Source organism: Canis aureus, chromosome X (genome assembly GCF_053574225.1).
Source record: "Canis aureus isolate CA01 chromosome X, VMU_Caureus_v.1.0, whole genome shotgun sequence".
Lineage (NCBI taxonomy): Eukaryota > Metazoa > Chordata > Mammalia > Carnivora > Canidae > Canis > Canis aureus.
The window spans coordinates 13,137,989-13,155,732 of record NC_135649.1 but is presented as its reverse complement, the minus strand read 5'-3'; the positions used below and the strand labels follow the sequence as shown (position 1 = coordinate 13,155,732).

The following is a 17,744-nucleotide window of genomic DNA, read 5'->3' as shown; positions in this document are numbered from 1 at the left end:
GTATAGTGTCCACAGATAAGCCATGTTCTTTCTACCTAAGATGGTCACATTCCACAATAGCACTCCTACCTTCTTGCAGCTTCAACATGCTAAAACATCATGTTCGTGCTCATGCCTTTCAAGAATTCTAGGCACATGCGGTTTAGGGTAGTGGTTTTCAAACAGGATTTTTAGATTTTAAATATTCCAAAATTATATTTTTATCAGATGCTTTTTACAAATTAAAATCGAGGAATCCGAGTATATAAAACCACTGTTCCAGATATGCTATTCCTCTTGGACACAGTTGGCATCCTAATTGTATGTTCGAAATCCCCCCCCCCCCCCACACACCAGGGTTAGTAGAGTTACTCCTAAGGTTCCTCCTTCACCTTTTTTTCTACTCCTCAGGTACTCGGAGAATTAAAGCTGTCTGGACTCAGTTCCTGGAATTTTCTAGAATGGTAGAAGAAGGAAATGTAAGGAATGTATGAGGAGCAGAAATAAATGATATCTGCCAGCCTGTTGCTGGCAGTAGTCTGATCTAGGGATTTAAAGGAGTTAGGATGAGTCCCAATCCATGCCACCACTGCCACCATCTCTTGTAGGTAGACACACCCCAGTGGCTCACCTCTTTTCACTGTAGGTGGAAGGCTCCAGCATGAAACACAGACCCTTAGTGGGAGAAGAGTTAAACGTTGCTCACAGACATATTTGATTATTAAGATCACCTGCCACCTACTGTTGACAGCCCCACCCCCATCCCCACCCCCACCGCAGCCTTTTTTCTCTAATGACTTCGGACTCTGGCCTCTAGCCTCTAGGCTTTACCGATTCGGGAAGGAAAATAGGGGGCATTGGGTGGGAGGATGCCCTGGCCGCCCTCAGTGCAAGGGGCTCTTTTGGCTCACAGCCACGGCCGGGTCATTTCTTGACTTGCGCAGTTAGGCGGTGGTTTGTTTGTGACTGGTGGCTGGTTTCCCTGGCAACAGCGGCTCGCCGGGGCATGCGCATTTGCTCCTCTGCAGGGGCCCGAATGCGGCTGCGGCGGCGAGGGAGGGGCTGTTTGGGGGCCGACGTCACTGGAGGAGCCCTTCTGCAGTCGTGATGTCAGTTTCTCTGGGCTAAACTGCCATCCTTTTTTTTTTTTTTTTTTTTTTTTTTTTAATTTATTTATGATAGGCACACAGTGAGAGAGAGAGAGGCAGAGACACACACAGGCAGAGGGAGAAGCAGGCTCCATGCACCGGGAGCCCGATGTGGGATTCGATCCCGGGTCTCCAGGATCGCGCCCTGGGCCAAAGGCAGGCGCCAAACCGCTGCGCCACCCAGGGATCCCTAAACTGCCATCCTTATTGTAAATAGAGCGTTTCGTTATTTTTCTTTTTTTTTAAATACATGGAAGGCTTTGAGCTACTCCCCTTTTCTTCCAAATTACCTGCTCTCAATGTGCCCGGCAGTGACCACGAAGTATCCCCAGTGTTGGAGGCCACTGATGTCCCCAGGGCCTCGGGGGACTCACGATAGTGTGGGCGCGGGGAGCAGACGGCCTGGTTTCAGACCTCTGCCTCTTGCTAGCTGCATGACCATAGCACAGGGCGCTTCAGTTTTCTCAGACGTAAAATGCAGATGCATAATAGCACCTTCAGAACGGTGCCTGTTGCGTGGGGACCGTTGTGTAAGTGTTGCTATTATTTGTAGATATTAAAGGAGAATTTGCCCTAAAACAGACTTGCGCTGCAATGTGCCAACTTACCCTCTAATGTCCACTGGTCAATTAATACACACACACGCGCACGCACGCACTTGCCCTTGCAGCACACAGACTCTTCCCACGGCACATGGACAGGCACCGCAGCAGAAAGACTTGCCCCCATAGCAGACACATCCCCCCCACCTCGCCCCGTATCACTGACTCACCCAAAAGCACACATGTTCTCCGCAAGGCAAAAAGTCTCACCTAAGGGACGCAGACCTGCCCCACGTGACAGACTCACTCTTCCATAGACTCTATCCATGACACACACACACAAACACACACAATCCTGACATCACAGAGTGTCCCCATATCACGCAGGCCCTTTGCCTGGCACGTCTCTCTAGCGAATACAGACTGACCCCATAGGACACAGACATGCCCTGCAGGATACAAACTCTCACCCCGGAACACGGTCTCTGCCCAAGGCGTGCAGACTCCCCACAGGACACAGATTTCTCCCAGTGCCCCACTGACTAAACCCATGGCCAGGATTCTCCCCAGGGCACAGACTCCCCTCACATCCCAGAAACACTCCCTAGATCACACAGATCGCACCCCCCTAACTCAGGGCACACAGCCTTATCCCACAACACATGGAGGCACCCAGGAGCACATGGCTTCTCCACAGAACACAGAATCCCTCCCAGAATAGTCCACGGCCAAGCTTGGCCACCCACACAGAGACATACTCTCCCGCAACAGACAGACTTGCTTCGTGGCACATAGACAAGCACCACAGGACACAGACCATTCCAAAAGGACCCACACTTGCTCCATAGTCTACAGACCCTACCCAAGTCACGCAGACTCACCCTGCAACACACAAACTAAACCCATGGCATAGAGGGTCTCCCCATAGCACACGGACACTCCCTACAGCCTACATCACCCCACAAACTTTCTTCACAGGATACAGGCCCTCCCCACTTCAGGCAGACTGGCCCTAGGATGCACGGGCTCTCCCCAAGACACAGACTCATCCCCCAGCAAAAGGACATGCCCCTAAGAACACAGACTCACCCCACAACTTGAAGACCTACCTCATGGCACACAGATTAAAACCAGAGCACAGAGACTCTCTCCACGGCACTCAGACAAGCTCACCCCACATCACAGAGACGCAGTAGTATATCTTACAGGACGTTTATCCCCCCATGAAGCACAGGAATGCAGCCCAGCACACAACCTTTTCCTACAGGGCACCAGTTCACTTTATAACCAATGCAGTCGCCACACAGTACAAATACTTGCCTCATGGTACGCTCGTTTGCCCCGCAACATCTAGACCTCCACCATGCATACGGTCACCACACATACTGTGGCCCTGAATCGATGAAACGTGCCCCGAATTCCTTAGACACACTGCAATAAATAGACCCCCCCCCACGGTGCACAGCACTGCACCACAGCATGCAGATTGGCCCTACAACGGACAGACTCGCTCTAGAACAGACACACTCATGCCGCAGCAGCGCCTAAAGCGTCCAGATCTGCTCCTCAGGGCACAGTCACAGACATGATCCAGACTTCCCTCACTTACTTCACAGCACAGATGCAAACACACAAACACGTCCCACAGCGCAGCACCCCATCCCCACGGTGCACGTAACTGCGTCGCAACACACGTTTGTCACACAGATTCACTTCGCGAAAACCACACTCCTTAGGGTGGCTACACAGGGAGAACACATGCCCACAACATGTGCAACCATTTGCCCTACAAGTCCCGGATCTACCTCAGGCCACACAGACTAGTCTCACTGCTCATGCCGCTGCCCGTAAACCAGCTATGCTCAACCAGGCACAGAATTCCACCCAAATGCACAGGTTCTTCCGTTAATACACATACTCACCCCACAACACACACGAACACGACCGAGCACTGAGACTCACCCTAAGTGGGCAGACAAGCCCTTTAGGGCATAGACTTGCCCCGCCACTTAATCACACTCAACAAAATTTACGATTCATGGGCACACCTGTGAACACATAGATGTCTTCTATGTGCAGTGCACAGGATCGCATCGTAACGCAGACTTAACCCTAAAATGGAAAACCAACAATTCACATAAACTTTCCCCAGTGCATAGACAGGCACACAACACGCATATTACCCCTGCAATGCAGATGCTTCCATTGTAGTGTGCAGACAAACTTTACCACATTACTGAGCTACGACTCTGGCCTGCAACAGAGACACGGTTTGTGTACTGGTTAAGAGCAAGGCCTCTGGACCCAGGCTACCTGGGTTAGGATCCAGGCTCCACCCCTTTCTAATTGTATCACCTTGGGTAAGTATATTTCTCTGTTCTTCAGTTTGCTCATCTGTAAGACAAAGATAAGGGTGGTTGTGAGGATTGAATGAGTTACAGTATGTTAAGCGCTTAGTACAGTGCCTGGCACATGGGAACTATTGCAGTTGTTCCTATATGTTACTATCACTCCCCCCACCCCATTACTATTAAAGCGAAGAGGGTCTACCTCAAATACCTAGCATCTGACAACACAAAGGTTCGCCACATGATACACAGACTAGCCCTAGAACATGTACAGATGCTCTGTAGCACACAGCTATCCCACAACACCCCCACACGCTCTACAGAGCACAGACAGACCCCTAAACCAGATGCCACTCACAAAAGACAGAGCTGTATCACAGTCAAGAAATTTGCTATACAGTGCACAGGCTCGCTCCATCATACACAACCTCATCCCACAACATTCACATGCACAACACCCAGACTCACCCCACAAGGCACAGACCCACAACACACCACAACACACAAACGCACATGCATGCACCCTACAACTCAGTGATATGCCCTGTATCGCACCAACACACCCTCCCACACTCAGATTTTTGTTTTATCATGTGTGGATGTATCTTCTAATCACAAACATGCTCCTAAATTTACAACACTTGTACCGTGATCCCAAGACTCATCCTGTAACACACAGACTCACTCAACAATCCAGAGGTTCTCCATGATGCAGACTCATTGCAATACACAGACTCATCCAAAGACACCTAGACATGCTCTGCAGTACACAGATTTCCTCCAAAACAGCTCAGCCTGTACACGTATGCCCTGCACGATGCATGGAATTGCATTATAGCACACAGACTAGACCCACAACTAAGGCCTTTCCTGTAAACTGAGGCTTGCCTCAGGAATACAGAGAACACTCCGTAATACAGATTACATATCCCGAGACACCTAGCGGTATGTCAGCATGTACAGGGAGGCCTCACCATCGCGTAACACATCCTCACTCCACAATGCACAAACCGATCCCCCTGCAGCATGCCTCCTGGCCTCTATTGCGCAAACATGTTCCACAACACGAAGATACTTCCCATGAGCCCTGACAGGCCCCAAAATGCACAGACACATTCCATGACAACACGCCTATGCATGTGTGCACACACACGTATTACAACACACGGAGGCATCCTACAATGCACAGCCCCTCGTCCCCATGTAGCAATTAGCCCCAGCATGCCTGGAGACCCCTACAACATATACACATTTCCCACAGCACACATGGTTCCCTCATGACTCACAGAACTGCCTCACAGTGTATAAACTTCCCCTAGAAAGCAGACTTTGAGCAACAATACCCACACCCACTCCACAAGGCACGGATACGCGCCATAATCCAGGGACTAGACGCACAAGTAAACACACCTTTCAACATACCTTCTACCTCATGCAAACACACGAAATTCTTTGACAATCACAAAATCCCATCACCACACAACTTTCCTTTAAAGCAGAGGCTTGACATACCCCTTACGCCGTTGGCCCACAAATAGAAAGCCTTGCCACACAGTGCAAATATTAGCATTTCCTAACGATGTAAAACAATGCCCTCTCAACAAGACCCATCCCACGATTCACAGATAAGCCCCACATTACTTAGATAAATTTTATAATCCCTAGTATTTTGTAACCCAGGACATGCCACAACACCCAGACATATCCCCGCAAGGCCCAGAGACAAAGGGGCAGTATAGATTGTGGTTAAAAGCTTTACGCTTAGGATTCAGACTACTAGGGTTTCAATCCCACATGTATTGTTTACTAACTGTGTGACTTTGGAAAGGTTTCTTAACCTCTCTGTGCCTTATTTTTCTCAGATATGAATTGGAATACTAGTAGTACCTACTTAGTAGGGCTGTTAAGAGAAATAAATGAGTGAATGCCTATACAGTGTTTAGAACAGTGCCTGGCACAGAATTAGTGTTATCAATGTTAGTTGATCTTGTTGTTGCTATTATTGTTGTTGTTTCTACGCAAGGAACTGGACTATGATGGTAAGACTTAATCTAAAATAATTAGAATCAACCCACAGCACATGGGGTATACCCCCATAAAGCCCAGAGTCACACCATAGCTCACACTCTCACCACCCTTTGCTTATAATTCCTATAATGACTGCACTTAGCTCGCAACGCCCAGAAGCAGTTACCACACCGAGTCTCCGCATAACACGAAGCCTCGTCACACAACACCTAGGCACACATTTCGGTGCATAGACATACCCGTGATACAGACCATGCAAACACTCATCAACTGAATGCACTCTATCATATATATACAGGCTCTGCAGTACGCATGCTCACCACAGAACACGTTGGCCCCACAGCATTGAAGAACTCAATTTCAAATCCCTAGAAACAATCCACAACGCAGACTTCTCCAACACACAGAATTGTATCACATCATCCCTGTCAAAACCCACAAATTGCTCACAATGCTCAGACTCCCCCCATAACGCAGATTGTCTTTCCACAGGACTCAAACTTGCTCCACAGCACACAGGCTTGTACCTCAGCACACGATAGCCCCATTCCCCACAAACAGATCTTCTATATACAGAATCATGTGACAGAGCAGATGCACTCTGCAATGCCTGTATTAGGCACATAACACACACTGGCTCCAGTAAATATCTTCATTTCCCAGTACCAAGACTTGTCCTACAACATACAGAAAACCTTCTAACACACAGATACACAAGACCTCGAATGCCCTACACTGTACAGACTCAGTGTCCCGGTGTAAACTCCTCCCACACAGTAGAGAATGGCACCGCAGCACACCATGTCGTCCCACTGTACACTCTAGCATCCCCACAGCCCACAGCTCCCCAAGGGAACAGTTACATCACAGCGCAAAGATCCCAAAGACCTTCAGTTCTCTCCACATAGTCCCCCAAAGGATATGCAGGACCCGTACAACTCAAAAACAACATATAACCACAGACTTATCCCACAATCTGAAAACACGTCCCATGATGCACTGATATCGCCCACAATGCAGATGTCTGCCTGCATTAACCACGTGCACATCACAGCATTCAGAGTCAACCCACAGGTCACAGAGTACAACCCACAAACTTGCCCCATAACATGCCTCTCAAAGTATGGACGTAACCCTAACTCACCAGCTTGCCCCATGATGAATAGAATAATAACACAATGCCAAGTGGTATGCTCCACAAAGCCCACACTGCCACACAATACACACAGTTCTTACATAGCACAGTCATGCACCACAATGCCACATGTAAACCCCGACTAAGTACAGATAAACCCCACAGGGCATCGGCCTACCTCATAACACAAGCGTGCCGTGCAACACACACTCCATGCAAAGATCGGAATCACAATGCACAGACCCACTCTACACAACTGATCTGCTCCACAACATATGCAGTCATTCCACAATGAAAACACTAGAACCACAACACTCAGGCTCACTGCAAAGCATCCTCCCCGCCCCCACTTCTCTACCACATAGAGGCCCTAAAATGCATAGAGATGCCCCTCAGCTCATAGACTTGCCCATCCACACCTGGACATGCCATCCAATGCATAGACATCCCCCACGATCCAGACAGATGTCAGAACGCCTTGTATACAACACAAACATGCCTCAGAGAACATTTAACCCACTGTGCACAGACTTGTCCTGTGAAGCATAGGTCCACCCTACTCAGTTTGATCTAATATCACAACCCTAGACTGGTCCCCACACACAAAGGGGCACAGACATGTGTCACAACATCCAGAATCACCTCATGATACCCAGATTCACTCCACACTACCCAGAAGCACCGTATCATTAATGCACAGACAGAAATACACAGCACACAGATTTGTCTTGAAAGTGCTTAGCTGCACAGCAATGCACGACATGCCCTACAACAGAGACACGCCTCACAAAACACCCTCTCCCTGCAGTGCAAACAGCAGGCTTACGAGGAAAATAGGAGCAACAAAGCACCTAGAGTTTGAACTGTCTTGCAGTTCAAAGACACATCCTACAATAGGCATCCACAACACATTACACAGACATACTAGCTCCACCAACTACTAGCTCATTGTGCAGCATAGAGAATTGCACAAAACCCAGTGCACAGACATAAATGCACAACTCAGACTCTCCCCAAAAAGTACAGAATCATATCACAAAGCACTGATATGCCCTTTACAATACACAATATCAAGTCACCAGGGGGAAAAGCCTCTCATGTCACACGACTCTTCCTACAGAGAGACATGCCTCAGCATGCATCTCTTCCATGACACGGTCATTCATTCTTTACAGTTCCTAGATATAAGCCACGACTCTGCCCACCACGCATAGGTGCACACCAAAGCACACAAAGTTACCCCAGAGTGTACAGATTTGCCATGCGTTGTATAGGGTCAACTCATGACACATAGATGTGCTACACAGTATTCAGAGTTGATACAAAATACACACACACACCCCTCATCAGAAGACGGACCCTAAAATACTTGGGGTCAGTGACAAAACTCAACCTCCTCTTCCAATAAGGTGTGGAGCAGCATCACAAAACATAATCCATCCTACAATAGGTAGAACAATCTCACAATTAATGCAGTTACCCCATGGTGCAAAGATTTGCCCAAGCACTGCACACACATACGCTACAACACATAGGCACATCCTATAGTGTAGAGATGTGTCCCCAGACACCAACTTCTCTTGCAACACACAGGATTACATCACAGCACATCAACTCACTCTTCAAGATATAGACCAGCCTAGCACACTTCTGCTTCACGGCACGCTAACTCCACAAATCCCAAACTTGCACCAAAACCCAAACTTGTACAGATTTAACCCATAGCATCTCAAACCCACAATATCGCACAGAAACTCTAAAAATAGCTGCCAAGTCATATTAAAATATAAAAATACGCCTCCGTGGAAGCACCCTCACTAAGCCCATGGTTGCCCTGCAATGAATAGAAAGGAACAACAGCACTCAAACTCAAGTCACAGTTTTTTTTTTGAGTTGCCTTACAATGTACAGAATTGCATCATAATGCACAACCATGACTGACAACTCACAGACCTACCCCAGAGAACAAGGCTCCCACAACCGCATACCTACCACACAATTCCCAAATTTGTGCCAAACACGCATACTCAGCCCAAAATACACAAACCCACCCTGCATCAAACACAGCATAGCACATAGATTTGCCCTCACTTAGAATCAGCTGACAACTCATATTTGCCCCACAATGCCCAGATACACAATAGAACGTACAGACAACAATCACAGCTTAGATACTCCCCAGTGAACAGAATCCATAACACTGCAGAGCTTCCTCTATAATGCCCACTTCACAGCACCCCAAATTGCATGAAAACACACACTTGTTCCAAAATGGACAGCTTTTCCCACAGCATACATCCCACAGTACACAGATATGCCTCATAAGATATATTCCCCCCCAGAAACACACAGTATTGCATAACAACTTACAAACACTTCTCAAAACATGCACTCCATCATCAGTGGACTCCTCCACAACATCCTGTCACATCCTTAAATGCCTAGACTCAACCCCACCCCCACCAGCATTCTTGGCCAGTAGTTCTAAAACATGCCACAGAAAACAGACTTGCCCCACAAATGCGTAGAAATTGATACAACTTCCAAATTCACCGTTCGGTGCACAAACTTTACCCCTACACAGTGTTATCCCACAATGCAGAGACTCAACCACAGAGCAAATAATTAACCCATCACGTACCTCAGCCACCAGATATGTGCCCAAACACACAGACCTGCACCACCGCACCAAGAAACACTCCACAACATGCTTATGAACCTCACAACGCCCAGATTCTCCCATAACTCCCACGCTCACCCCTCAATTCTTAGACTAATTTATGATTTCACACATGTTCCATGACATGAGACTCCCAGCATAGCCCATGGAATCCCATCACAATGCACAAATATACCTTACAAGGCAAAAATTCTCCAATAAATGCCAAGACTTACTCGGTAGGCGTTCAGTATTACCGTAACAACTCGGCTTGCCTCAAAACTCAGTTTTGCACCATAATACTACAGAAATGTCTCATGATACCTACAATGAACTTAGAGTGAACAGACTTGCCCCATAATGCCAAGACTTACCCCATAATGCCAAGATGTGCTCTATAACCCACAGTTAAGTTCCACAATGGAAAAACCTCCCGAAAATGCACAGTCTCACTCTACAACAGAAAGTTACCCCACTCTGGTAGGGATCGACTGCAGACATCCAGCCACATCCCCAAATTCACAGTCTTGCCATACACCTCTAAGACATGTTTTACAGGGAACAAAATAGCTCCATGATACATTAATACAGCTAACTTGCCATGGACAGAGGGACTCTATAACACATAGATCTCTCCCACAAACACAAAGTTGCATTCTGATACACACATTTACCCCAATACACACACATGCACACAGTCATTCTACAAGACAAATACCCCACATAGAAAAACACGTATCCCCCAAACCCAGAATTGCCTTAGGATACACAGACTTCCCTCACAGGATGAAGACATATTACATAGTTTTGCTCCTCATCAGACATGCTTTACAACTTAGCCTTGCCCCACAAGGCACCCTTGATCCACAATCTAGACACAGTCTGTGGTGCACATACCCCCACAACACGTTGACAAACCTCCAATGAAAAGATGCAGCCTACAATGTTCAGAATACCTTGAAAATACACAGACACTCCCCACAGTCCCAGAATGGTCACGTCATGCTCAGACTCTGTCCCGAATGCAAATTCACTCCCAAACATCTAGAATCAAATCACAGGATACAAACTGAACCCATACCTGGTTTTCCCCACAATGCACTGACATGCCCCATAGCACTCAAGTTCTCCTACACACACAAAATCTCATTGTAACCTCACACCATCCCACAAAATGAATATATGAACTGCGGTACTACAGATAAGCTTTACAATATGCAGACTTGCCCCATATCACTGAGAGACCCACCCCCTGATACACAGACATGGCCTGCCATATAAACTCACCCTACAAAACAAATCATCACCCAACATAAAGATTTCCAACTCGAGACATGCTCATTACACACTGGCATACCCCATAACACACAGAAATGCATCACAAAGCAGATAGGCCTTACAGCATATAGAGTAGTCCCACAGCACAAACACAAAGCTCCCCTATGCCTAGATTTGCCCCTTAATAACCCATACTCTGTTTACAACCCCAGAATAGACCCAACACCACATTTCCAGTCAGCCTGTATCATACACACTTGCCTCACAATACACAGTATTGGACCACAACCTCTTGAAATGCCATACATACCGTGTACAGACACAACCCCATACCTGAGAGTCTCCCCCCTGCTTTAAGAAAACCCACATAGATTCACCATAAGGCACAGACATTCCCTACAATGCAAAGACTGGCCCTATGACAAGACAATTTGCTATGAATCTCTAGAATCAACCCATGACACAGCCTCACCTCATTACTCCAAGATACATCCCACAGTATTCAGACTGCAGTGTATACACCACAGCACCTAGACATGCCCTACAATGTAGGAAGATGTCCCACAATCCCCAGATTTTCCAGATAATACATCCAAAAAAAAAATCACTGCCATGAAAGTCAGAACACCCAGAATCACTCCCACAAAGCACAGTTCCTCCAAATCAGAAGCTCAGGACTCATAGGATCCATAATTCACAGAGACAACCCACAATCCACTGCTTCACCTCATCTCTCCTTGCTATGCTTCCCTTAATGTGCACTGAGAACAAGCTTACGGTGCACACATGAATCACACTAGTCACAAACTGGCAGCACAGGAAACTCACTCACAGGACCTACAACTTACCAATACTTCATAAAACCCACATGCTTGCCCCACAACACCTACACCCACATTCCTTCAGACAGACTCACCCTACAACATAAGACTTATCACCTCAAACCATGTAGCATCAACCCACAGTACAAAGAGATTGCCCTGTAACAGAAAGGTTTTCTCCACCACACCCAGAGTCCCCCCACACCTCGCCTCATGCCAGAGCACAGAGACTAGCTGAGACCTACCCTGTGACACATTTCACCACATGACATCTAGCCTCACAGCACTACACAGAGACGTGCCACCTAACCCAGAAACTAGCCCCGGAGCGCTCACACTTGCCCCACGGTCCTCAGAGACCCATTCCACAACACGGAGAAGAGCCATACGCAGAGACACGTAATCCACGACATACGTATTCACCCCAGGACACCCGGACTTGCTCCCAAACTTCACAGGCACCTCTAATAATACCCGGACTCATGACACAATGCTCAGGAGGCCCCACCCACCAAGAATGACAGCCGAATATGTATCCTGGTGCTAGAACATTCAGCTTCACTTCACGAGGCACGTCCTCCCTCCATCGTGTTTGTCCTCAATGACCCTTTGCTCTGTAGGGTACCGACAGAGGACCTGTGTGCTCACACAGAACTTTGGCAAGTGACTGCACTTCTTGGAGCCTGTCTACTCACATGTAAACTTGGACAGTACTTCCTTTTAGGTCATTTCAAGAATTAAGCGAGATCGTTTCAAGAAAGAATCATGGTTTAGAACAGTCTTTGGAGGCAGACGTGCCCGTTTACTGGTTGCTGGGACCCGGGCACGTTCCATAGTAGAAATGGTCGGCAGAGCAGAAGGAATGTAGGTTTGGTGTCTGTCAGGCCTGGTTCGAATTCTGCGGCTGCCACTTGTTGGCCACATGACCCACGTAATGCACTCTAAGTCTCTGATCCTCAGCCCTCATTTGTAAACTAAGGATGACACTGGTTCCCGCCTCCGAGGCCGTTGTGAGGATTGAATGACAGCAGGTATCTTAATCTGATTTTCTAGCCAAAGAAAAGTAGAATGAAGAAGAAAGTAGCAGTAGCACCTTTGGGGCCCTTGGCAGTAGGCAAGCCTGGGGAAGTGGGAGGTGGGGTGGGGGCCGTATGATGTGGGCTTTGGGCAGCCAGGAGGCAGCATGTGGGCTCCGGCTGGGGCCGGATGGGAGAAGGTAGGTGCGTGCCAGAGTCTCTGACAGAAACGTCTGCAGTGGCAGTGGGATTTGAAGAACTGAGCAGCCACCCGCTTTTTGTCTTCAGATTATAAAAAGCCTCTGTGCTGTTAGACCATTATTACTATCTTCAGTAATGGATATTTTCCAAAGGAGTCCATATTTTGATGTTTATTTTCTTGGCTACTTCAATAGTAGGAAGAAGATCTTGAGCCCCTCATGCTGGCTGTATCATAGAAAAGCAGGTGTGGAAATGCCCAGAAAAGTCTTTCTGGAAAAAAAGTGCTCACATCTACACACATATATTCATCATAGATAAATACACCCTAGAACACACACACACACACACACACACAGTGCCAGAGATGTTCACACTGACCCAGACCTACAGGGGTGTCATAATCTCACAGACCATATATTCTTACAGCCACAACCAGAGATACATGTTTGCACAAGTATGAACCTAAAACTCCAGCGTCCCGACGTGGGTCATCTCATATACACACAGATACACACAGATGCACACAAATCCCCATAGTTCTGTATGTAGGCACAGAGCAACACATAGTCATAAATACATAATCCACATTCACATAGACCCAGAGAAGCATGCAGAGACATATATGCTGACCTGGGTAGCATCCAGAGGGTGTATTTACTGATTCATAGCCTCAAAGATGCAAAATCACAGATGCACACACATATGCGCATGCAAGAACACATAGCTGCTTCTAGAGGCTCATGAGTCCTAAACACATTCTCAAGCACCCCTGGATGTTTATGCAGAAATGTAGGCAGGCATATACGAACCCACAGAGACACATATGTGTTTGCACGTGTGTACACGTACCCACAGACAGGTGCATTGAGTCATCCATACATAGACATAAACATATGTGTTTTTACTGCTGTGCAGACACAGAGACATTCACACAAACACTGAAACACAGAGACTCATTCATAGGCAAATACATGTGTTTTAAACATATATTTACTGGCGTTTTCCTGCTTACAGAGTCACATGCATGTACACACAGAAGCATAGTTGTTACTAGAACACATATGTACAAACACGTTCATGCCTGCACATGCATTGCAAGTGCTCATGCTAACCATGACAATTCAAATGTGCATACAGGCACATGCCTGAAAATTTATATTAAGATACACAAAGGAATATTCGGGCGTGTGGATGTACATATGGAAATACACAAGCACGCAGGTGTGCACATGTAAATGCACTTGTGCGAGGAGAAGTATACATGTACACAGATACAAAACCGAGATGGAGCCACAAAGAGATTTCTACATGCACACACACAGGGGTAGTGGCATGTGCATTTAGAGAGATGCTTTTATACGGAGAGGGAGATGTGTTGTATATAGATCTGGGGGGACATATGCTTTTATAGACAGAAACATACACCTACACATATAGCCACAGGCCTGGAGACCCACACAAAGATATATGTGGGCAAACGCATCTGCACTCTCAGAGGCTCACACGGGTGCATGAGAGGGGCACGCAGAGTCCCCTACCCATAGAGAAGCACAGGGACATTCACAGGAATGCAGGCATGGACACAGAGGCAGAGATGTACACAGACCCACACGCACATAGAGTCACAAAGAGACAGCTGCAGAAGCTCGAGCAGATGCAGGCAGAAACACACATACAGATTTCTACCCGTGCAGGTAGATGTGGAGGCCCACAAGGATGTACAGGTAGACACAGAGGCCCACAGACATACACCTGAACCAACCAGGAGGTGCACGGATACACACAGAAGTGTGCATGTGCATTGACCTCTGTGCATAGTCACAGAAATGCAGGCACACACTAGCAGAACCCAGCATACCTTCCAGACATCCCGCCACACAGATGCTTATATGGGTTCTCCTGTGTATGCACACGAACAGATGAGTATGCGTAGCACAGAAGCGTGCACACAGACAAGTACATGCAGACATGCAAAATTCTCCTGCATGCAGAGTCCTTATGTTAGGCAGCAGCATAAACATCTGCACACAGGCACATACGCATTCACCCAGAGTCATCCAAAAAAATTCATTCTCACGTATACAGATTGAGGCAGATGCACTCACACGTGCCCCTGTGGACACGCAGATGGTTACACAGACTTACACAGGCCGACAGAGGTGGACAAACAGATGGGTGAATGCTGAGGCTTGTACATGTGAATATAGAAGCGCCTAGACATGGATAAAGAGGCTTACAGCAAGAATGTATAGGTACAGACATATCAGTTGACACACAGACATGCAGACGTGCAAATACTCACACAGATGAATAGTTGCAGGCAGCAAACGTGAGGACTAAACATTTCTGCATAGACATAGATGCTACTTATACACATGGACTCATGCAGAAACATATACATAGGAATACAGGTACGGTTCCGCGGACTTACATATGTATACATAGACGTGAGTACTGCCTCCAAAAAAGACAAGATTTCACCTACTCAGGTGGTGACACACTCCAAACCTCTCTTAGGGGCACACGCACACACAACTCCATAAAAGCACTCACGTATACAGACATATAAATGCACATGGAGATGCACACTCAGATGCCAGGTGTACCTGCCAGAAATACACAACATCCTCAGCATATAACATAAGAGACAAGCCACGTGGTATCTACAGACAACACAGACCTGAACATGGTCTATTTTTTAAAAAAAAATAGACATATCTATAGGCATACGGAGGCACAGACATGTACACATCAGCACATATACACATCGGCACAGATGTACATACACAAATGATCTACAAATGTACCCCTATGCCCCTGTGGCACTCAATCCTAGATGTACATCAAGTATAGGAGTGCACACACACACATGCATCTGCCATCATAGGCATATAGCTGCATACGTGGACTTAGTCTGCAAGCAGAAACACGGGCACATGCACAGTCACGGGGACATATGCAGAGGTTTATATGTATGAAAACACAGAGACTCAAATACTTATAAAAGCACGCACAAATAAACACACTTCCACATTTTCAAAGGAAGCTGTGACTTTAATTTAGTTTTTTAAATAAATTTATTTTTATTGGTGTTCAATTTGCCAACATGCAGAATAACACCCAGTGCTCATCCCATCAAGTGCCCCCTTCAGTGACTTTTAATGCACCTTTTTCTTAGCCTCATCAAGAGAAAATGGAAATTCTTGAGCTCCCTCTAATGACTATACAGTATAAAAGCAGATGTAGAGATTACCAGAAAGAGATCTAAAAGATCTGGGGTGCACAGGTGTTTGTGTGCTGCACACACAAATGCACACACTTCCACGTGCATAGAACCACAGGCATAGAATCACAGAAATACAAATGTGCACAGCCAAATACAGAAAGATACACAGACAGATGGCATGCACACTCATATGCGTGCGCGCGCACACACACACACACACACACCGCTGGAACATCATACAGTGTAATATTTAAGGGCATGGCTATTGAATTGGGAGAAACACAAACTTGCATTTTCTTACTAACTCAATGATCTGGGGCCATTTTTCTGCTTTCTCACATATAATATGGGGGTGACATTAGCCTGTATCTTTGAGAGCTGTTTGAAGATTCAATGAAATTAAGATCTTAACCTTGTGCTTGGAATGTCATAGATACTGCTTTTCGGTTTTACCAGAGGTGAAGTTCTTAGCTGCATAGAGTTTGGGTTTTGTGGTCAAAGTACATGGTTATACCATAGAATGTATTAACATTATTTGTAAATGGTATTAATGAAGGGTAGATTAGATTACATAAATAAGGCCATTTGTGAAATTTTCAGATGTTAAGGGCTTATTACTTTCCCTGGCAAAAGGAAGCAAATATTCCCTGCTACTGTTTGTTGTGATTTTCTTTATTCATATCCTTTTTCTTTTTGCAGGAGATTGGACAATTGAGAGAGCCCTGGAGGAGGGGGAGAGGGCTTCGTTTCCAGTGTGTACTTGCCACCTAGTGACCATAGTGAGTAAGTACAGTGTTTGTGGATTGCTCAGAAATATTCCTAAAATTTCACCCATTGCAAAGTTGCCTAATTGCCTTGGCAAATAAGCTAGTGTATTCAAGTTATAGTGATTTCTGGTATATTCAGAAATTAAAAATGATAGTAAAATAAATCTTTCTTTCTAAATTTCCTTTCTCCCACTTAGTTTTCCTCTGGGCTTCACTGAGACTGTTCTATAACAGTGGTTTTTAAACTTTCTAATTATAGACTTGCTAAAATAATTTTAGAAAACTATCAATTCCATCACCAATATTGAAGCTGGCATCTGAAGTTTTTGATCATAAGTTTATTTGTAGTTATTATTTCCGGCATATTACAAATACCATACTTTTAAATAAAACGATTTAATCACATTTGTACATTTATTCAGTGAACTAAAAGTACCATAGCATCTTGATACTCATCATTGTTGATTTAAAAGCAAAGAAAAAAACATGAACAGTCAGAAATTTTCATGATATTACCTCCTTTAAATCACCATTCTATTTAAGTGCCCTCAGTAAATTACCCTAATGTAATATATTTTTATGTTTAAAAGCCTTTT

The 17,744-nt window shown here is 46.0% G+C and overlaps 1 protein-coding gene across 1 annotated transcript in view; it reads left to right on the top strand.

Annotated features, from left to right (window-relative positions):
- Positions 1-17,744, top strand: part of LOC144308368 (uncharacterized) — a 77,270-nt gene that overhangs the window by 5,775 nt on the left and 53,751 nt on the right. The window contains exon 4 of the mRNA XM_077888740.1: positions 17,081-17,164. Coding sequence (XP_077744866.1) covers positions 17,081-17,164 — 84 coding nt within the window. The remainder of the gene's footprint in view (positions 1-17,080; positions 17,165-17,744) is intronic.